At 37.2% G+C, this 7500-nt stretch overlaps 1 protein-coding gene across 1 annotated transcript in view; it reads left to right on the forward strand.

Moving 5' to 3' along the window:
- Positions 1–7500, forward strand: part of LOC126994228 (uncharacterized) — a gene marked incomplete at its 5' end in the record, with an annotated part of 15202 nt that overhangs the window by 3995 nt on the left and 3707 nt on the right. Inside the window, 3 exons of the mRNA XM_050853511.1 lie at positions 1–315; positions 705–1561; positions 1692–2336. The exon at positions 1–315 is cut by the window's left edge and continues 131 nt beyond it. Of these exons, the coding sequence (XP_050709468.1) occupies positions 1–315; positions 705–1561; positions 1692–2336 (1817 nt within the window). The remainder of the gene's footprint in view (positions 316–704; positions 1562–1691; positions 2337–7500) is intronic.

A 7500-nucleotide genomic window follows, 5' to 3' on the forward strand; every position in this document is an offset into this window, starting at 1 on the left:
TGGACACTGCAGGATACCTTTGCCGAGCCGTTGAGGAGAGAAGGAATCCTGAGCCCCAAGGATATCAGCACGCTATTCCCGGAGGAGGTCCAGCATCTCTATGACAAACACAGCATCCTACATCATCAGCTGAGGGAGAGATTGGCGTCCTGGAAATGGCAGCCTCTGTTGGGGGATATCCTTGTGAAGTTTGTTGATGGCCAGCAGAGTAATGTCCTTCGCCTGTACACATCCTACGTCAATGAGTTCCCTGAGGTGCTGAAGACGTTTAGGAAGCTGTGTTGTACGTCCCAGCCCTTCACAAGGTTTATTAAGGTAAGGGAAGGGAAAATTTGGGAAAGAGAAGGGAAGGAATGGGAAGGGAAAGATTATTAAGGGTAAGGAAAGGAAGGGAAGGGAAAAATTAGGAAAGGTAGGGAAGAGAAGGGAAGGAATGGGAAGGGAAAGGAAGGGAAAGGTAGGAAAGAGAAGGGAAGGAATGGGAAGGGAAAGATTATTAAGGGTAAGGAAGGGAAGGGAAAGGGGAAGGAAGGGAAGGGAAGGGATGTGTTTTATAGATTTATTTTTTCCATTTAACTTTTTCTCCTCTCTCTCTCTCTCTCTCTCTCTCTCTCTTCTTCCTTTCCCTTCTTTACTCTCCTTATCTCCTCCTCCTCCTCCTCCTCCTCCTCCTCCTCCTCCTCACAATTATCCTTCCATTCCAGAACCGTTTACAGGACCCATCACACGGAGGAGGAGGAGGAGGAGGAGGAGGAGGAAGAAGAGAAGGAAGAAAAAAACCAAAAGGCGAAGGATATGAACCTGAAGGACTCGATCTTGGTATCCTTCTATTGGCGCCTATACAAAGGGTCCCCAGATACATTCTCCTACTACAGCGCCTTCTCAGACACACACCTGAAGCACACCTGGACCACGCTCACCTGCACACCTGTCTGAGTCGTCTACGTGGGTTCCTAACGAGGCTTAACGACGCTATGGAACACTCCTTTCACCTGGTCTATTTAAACTCACACCTGGATATTGAAAGGGAAAGTGGATTAGAAGGTGGAGTTTCTGTTTCTTCTTCCACTTTGTCGCTTCCTCCTCCTCCACCTCTTCCTCTTCCTCCTTCCTCTTCTTCTTCTGGTGTTTTGTGTTCTTCCTCCTCTTCTTCCTCTCCTCCTCCTCCTCCTTCTTCCATTCTCTCCGTTTCCTCGCCTCTCTCAATCCCTGGTTCCTCTCTGACTGTTCTGCCTCCTCCTCCTCCTCCTCCTTCTTCTCCTCCTCCTCCTTCTTCTTCTCTTCCTTCCTCCTCTCTTCCCTCTCAGCCTCATGTAACATCCCCTCCTCCTCCTCCTCTTCCTTCTTCCTCGTCTCTTCTTCACTCCTCCTCCTCCTCCTCCTCCTCCTCCTCTTCCTCCTTTGCCTCCTCCACTCATCTCCACCACTCATGTCACTCTCTCCACTTCCCCGGTGGAGATGAGCTCTCACCTCCACGGCAGGCTGGTCATCTCCACCACCACCACAACCACCATCACCACCATCAACAACAACAACAACAACAACAACAACAACAAAAGAGGTATGAAATTATTATTGTTATTATTATTATTATTATTATTATTATGAGTGTGTGTAATTTTTTTTCTTAATATATGTTCTCTTTCTCCTCCTCCTCCTCCTCCTCCTCCACTTCTTCTCCTCCTCCACAGAATTGGCCGGGCCCCACGCCGCTCCACATCCTCCATCACCTCTTCCACCAGCCCTCCACTGAGCCCCCACCCACCCCACAGCCCCTCCAGGCCCCCCCAGAGGTCCTACAGCTCCGTGGGGGGGGAGGGGCGGGGGGGCAAGCACCGGTCACCCCCCCTCGATAACCGTTCCTCCTCGCTCCCCCCAATTTTCAGCTCCCCAGGCAAATATAAAAAGTCCGTCATCTCCCCTCCCTCCCCATCCTCCCCGGCCCCCCCTGAAATCCCCAGCCCCCTCAGGACCCCCGTAGGACCCCAACAGGTCAGGGTGAGGTCACGGAGCGAGAGTGTGACCTCCCGGCGTCCTATAAGTGGGTCAATTTTAACACCGTCACTTTCCGTTTTAAGTATGTCGTCAAATTTCCAGATTAGTCAAGCCTTTCTCTCTGACTCCCTTCCCTGCTCTGCCCCCCCTTCCCAGCGCCCCCCAGCCCCCCCTAAGGGTAGTGTAGGGGGTGAAGGGGAGATGTGCCCCCCTCACAACCCCCCCATGTGGCCAGGACCCCCCCCAGGAAGACAGGAAGAGGAAGAAGGGAACAGAAGCGGGAAGAAGAAATCAACTTCCTTCAAAACTTCCCTCAAGAATATATTTATGTTTAAGAAGAGGTATGTTAGTATGTTGGTGTCTCCTCCTCCTCCTCTTTCACCTCCTCCTCCTCCTCCTCTTCCTCCTCCTCCACATACTCCTCCTCCTTCTCTCCTCCATCGTATCTCCAAAGGTAATTGTTCCTCCCATCTTCTCTCTCCTTCTCCACTCTCTTCCTCCATTCCACATCTCTCCTCCTCCTCCTCCTCTTCTTCCTCCTCTCCTTCCTCCTCCTCCAAAAGAAGAGGTTCATGGTGTGTTAGTGTGTTGGTTTATGATAAGTATTCTTCCTCCTCCTCTTCCTCCTCCTCCTCCTCTCCTCCTCCTCTTCCTCCTCCTCCTCCTCTTGTATTTCATGAGAGTTCTGTGTGATTCTTCCTCCTCCTCCTCCTCCTCCTCCTCCTCTTCTTCTTGTATTTCATGAGCGTTCTGTGTAATTCTTCTTCCTCCTCCTCCTCCTCTTCCTCTTCCTTGTGTATTTCATGAGAGTTCTATATAATTCTTTTTCCTCCTCCTTCTTCTCTTCCTCCTCTTCGTTTTCCTCCTCCTCTTCATCTTCTTCCTCTTCACAAAATCCACAAAAAATAAAATAAAATAATAATAATGAAAAAAAAAACTATCAATCATTATTATTATTATTATTATTATTATTATTGTTCCTCTCTATCCTGCGCTGTGATTGGCTGATATAGGCCACGCCCCTTCCACTCAACCCACCAATAGGAGAGCTCTGTGAGATTTGACCTTATATATACTAAAGCTTTTTTTATTATTATTATTTTTATTATTATTATTTTTATTCCTTCTTGTTTTCCTTTTCTCTTTTTCTCTCTTTTCATTTTTTTAATTCTCGTGTTTCTTTTGTTTTCATTTCCTTTCTTGTTTTTTTCATTAACTATTTATCGTTTATTGCTAGAAAGATTATTTTTATCAATATTTTTTTTCACTCAATTACTGTTTTATCCTTTGTTGTTGATTGATTGAGTGAGTGATTGATAACCTAACCAAACCTAACTTAACCTAACTTAACTTAACCTAATCTTTATTGTTTACTTGCACCAATAAAATAATCAATCAATCAATCACTCAATCATTTTTATCTATGTTATCTCCTTTCTTATTTCCTATCTATCATAGTTATCATTATTTTTCTATCTTATACTAGGCCTACCCATGATCTTATTTTCACTATTAGTATTCATATCTATTGTATTGTGGCTTATTTTTTTCATTTGCGTCTGTTTTGAGTTTACCAATAACCCTTAGTCTATATACACCAAGTCAAGTCATACGCAGGTTTGTGGGAGGAGACACGGCCGAGGCGTGGCTTATGCGTGACGTTGCTTGGAGCCAAACTAGAGAATGTAGAAACAGGGATTTAGAGAAAACGAGGAAAGGCGGACTAATTTAAATCAATCACTTCAACATGCCCTCCCTCACACCCCACACCGCCGTTTGTAGTCATTGGAATTACAGTCACGCAATAGCACGATAAAAAGGCATATTTTTTTCGTCAGTGGCTTGCCGGAACGCGCTGTGAAAGAAGGCGAGAATGCACATCCAGAGTGCACACACGGCCCCAACTTTAGTCACCCCGGGTATTTTTGTTTTAGCTTCAAGTGACGTCATCCCGCTGCTCCGCCCCAAAACCGCCTCCTTCGCGTACCGGTCACAGTTTTGAAGCAGAGTGACTTGACTTGGTATATATAGACTTAGCAATAACCATTTCGTTCTGTGCTTCAACGAGCTTCCTAGAATAGATAGTGAGTCTTGAAGTGCCAAATGCAATAGTTACCCTTTAGAGATTATTAGTGAAGGTCATCGCTAAGAAAATATGCAGTTCAAGATTCAATTAACTACAGCATTATTAGTCATTAGAAGATTAGAAGATGATAATTAGGTTAAATGTCACTAATTGCACACACACACACACACACACACACACACACACACACACACACACACACACACACACACGATTCTAGTTATATAAATGTAGTGTAGCTAATTAGGTTAAATGTAGTTGCTCTTTTGTTTGTCAAGTAATTGAGTCATTGTGTTATGTAATTGTTGAGTGATTATTATTATTATTATTATTATTATTATTTGTTGTTGTTGTTGTTGTTGTTGTTGTTGTGTTACTGTTCTTAGTTTTGTAGACATAGATAGACAAATAGATAGACAGATTGATTGATAGATAGATTGATTGAGAGACAGACAGACAGACAGACAGACAGACAGATTGACAGATAGATAGATTGATTGAGAGACAAACAGACAGACAGACAGACAGACAGACAAATACATAAAACAATAAAAATAATCATAAAACAAACAAAAAAAAGTTGATCTGACAAAATTTTGATGTTTTTTTTCTTTTTCTATTTTTTTCATGTAATTTCAGTAGTAAAAACATCAAAAATTAATCCGTGACGAAAAATTAAATGCCCCAAATTATGTCAATCTTGAAATTATTGATAAAGAAGAAAAAAAAGTGAAAAATTAAAAGTAGATAGGCCTATATATGAAAAACTAGATAGGCCTATATATTCTCTGCCTTTCTTCATTTTTCTTCATTTTCTTCACTTATTTTCACATATTCTCTCCATTTCTTCTTTTTATTTCATTTCTTCACTGATTTTCACTTATTCTGTGCATTTCTTCCTTTTCTTCATTTTCTTCATTTTCTTCACTGATTTTCACTTATTATTCTCTGCTTTTCTTCCATTTCCTTCATTTTCTTCCTTTTTTCTTAATTTTCTTCCTTTTTCTTCATTTTCTTCATTTTTCTTAATTTTCTTCACTGATTTTCACTTATTATTCTCTGCATTTCTTCCTTTTCTTTATTTTCTTCCTCTTTCTTCATTTTCTTCACTGATTTTCACTTATTAATCTCTGGTTTTCTTCCCTTTTCTTAATTTTCTTTATTTTTCTTAATTTTCTTCACTGATTTTCACTTATTATTCTCTGCTTTTCTTCCTTCTACCTCATTTTCTTCCTTTTTCTTCATTTTCTTCACTGATTTTCACTTATCATTCTCTGCTTTTTTCCTTTTCTTAATTTTCTTCCTTTTTCTTCATTTTCTTCACTGATTTTCACTTATCATTCTCTGCTTTTCTTCCCTTTTCTTCATTTTCTTCCTTTTTCTTCATTTTCTTCACTGATTTTCACTTATTTTTCTCAGCATTTCTTCTTTTTCTTCATTTTCTTCACTGATTTTCACTTACCATTCTCTGCTTTTCTTCCCTTTTCTTCATTTTCTTCCTTTTTCTCGTCATTTTCTTCACTGATTTTCACTTACCATTCTCTGCCTTTCTTCCTTTTTCTTCCTCTTTCTTTGTCTCCATAATTTTCTTCTTGTCTTCCATACTTTCCATTTTTACTTATTTGTTCACCTTTTTAAGTAATATATTTAGTTCCAGAAAAAAAAGTATATTTCATTATTTTTCGTTGGTCTCATTTTTCGCATTTTGATTATTTTTTCAACATAATTTTTCAACATAATATTTTCGTGTAGTTAAAGAAGAAGAAAAAAATATATAATCCGTGTTTTGAAGTTTTGTTTCTTTCTTTCTTTGTTTTGTAAATATCAATGTAATTATTTTTTTATTTTGGGCGCTGAAAATACTTAAAAACTTTCATATGTATGTAAAAAAGTATGTAAATAATGCGCACACACACACACACACACACACACACACACACACACCTGTCAATATATATAGTTCATTATTATTATTATTTTTTTTATTATTATTATTATTATTATTATTATTATTATTATTATTATTATTATTATTATTATTATTATTATTATTACTACTCTTTATCCCTTTATCTCTCCTACTTGCTTTTGTTTGTTTGTTTGTCTGTTTGTTTGTTTTCTTGCTGTTTGTTGCTGTTTTCTTGCATGATAATTTTGCATGTTTTAGAATTTAGATAGATAGATAGATAGATAGAGAGAGATAATATTTAAGATAGAGAGAGAGGTAGATACATACATACATACATACATACATAGAGATAGATAATGTTTAAGATAGAGAGAGAGGTAGATAGATAGATAGATAGATAGATAGATAAATAGATAGATAGAGAGAGATGTTTAAGATAGATAGATAGATAAATAAATGTAGATAGATATATAGATTTAGTATTTGTATAAACCTTTGCTAATTATTAATCTAGTCTTTGCAAGTGCATGATGATATATATATTTCTTGCTTAATAGAATAGAAATAGAAATTGAAAAAATATGCAATAGAAAAATGTAGGAAATAGAAAAAAACCAGTTGATTAATAAGACATCTTTTAAACTGTTGAAATAGTTGTAGGCCTATAGATTTTTTTTTGTTAAGAATTGAAAGGAAAAAAAAGTAAACAAGTTGAAGAAGAAATCAAAAGAAGAAAAATAAAATAAAGAGAGAGATTAGATTTTTTCCTTAATTAAAAGAAAAAAAAAGAAAAGAAATCATTAATACATATTTTTTGCTATTTTTTTGTGTATTGATGAGGAAAGAAAAGAAAAAAAACAAATTGAACTGAAAGGCCTATATATATGAAAAATTAGATAGGCCTATATATATGAAAAATTAGATAGGCCTATATATATGAAAAATTAGGTAGGTCTATATATGAAAAAAATAGGTAGGTCTATATATATGAAAAATGAGATAGGTCTATATATATGAAAAATGAGATAGGCCTATATATGAAAAAAATAGATAGGCCTATATATATGAAAAATTAAAATAAAGAAAAGTTACAATGAAAAAGAAATCGAAAGAAGAAAATAAAATAAAGAGAGATTAGATTTTTTGCTCAATTAAAAGAAAAAAAAATCATTTATACATATTTTTTGCTATTTTTTTGTGTATTGATAAGGAAAAAAAATAATAATGTGTATATATGTATAGAGTCAAGGCCTATCAACATTTTGTGTAATAACTTTAATGACTGAATTTAATGTTTTTTTCTCCTATTTTTTTTCTTTTTTCTTTGATTTCCTCCTTCCTTCCTTCCTCCCTTTTATCATATTTTCCTTCCTTCCTTCCTTCCTTTCTCATAATTTTTCTTCACTTCCAATTTCTTTTATTCCTCGCTGTTTCTTTTTCCTTCCTTTCTTCCTTCCTTTCTTTCTTTCTTCCTTTGGCAAATCTTTTTTCTTCCTTCCTTCCTTCCTTT

This window comes from Eriocheir sinensis, unplaced genomic scaffold (genome assembly GCF_024679095.1).
Source record: "Eriocheir sinensis breed Jianghai 21 unplaced genomic scaffold, ASM2467909v1 Scaffold750, whole genome shotgun sequence".
In the NCBI taxonomy this organism is placed as follows: domain Eukaryota; kingdom Metazoa; phylum Arthropoda; class Malacostraca; order Decapoda; family Varunidae; genus Eriocheir; species Eriocheir sinensis.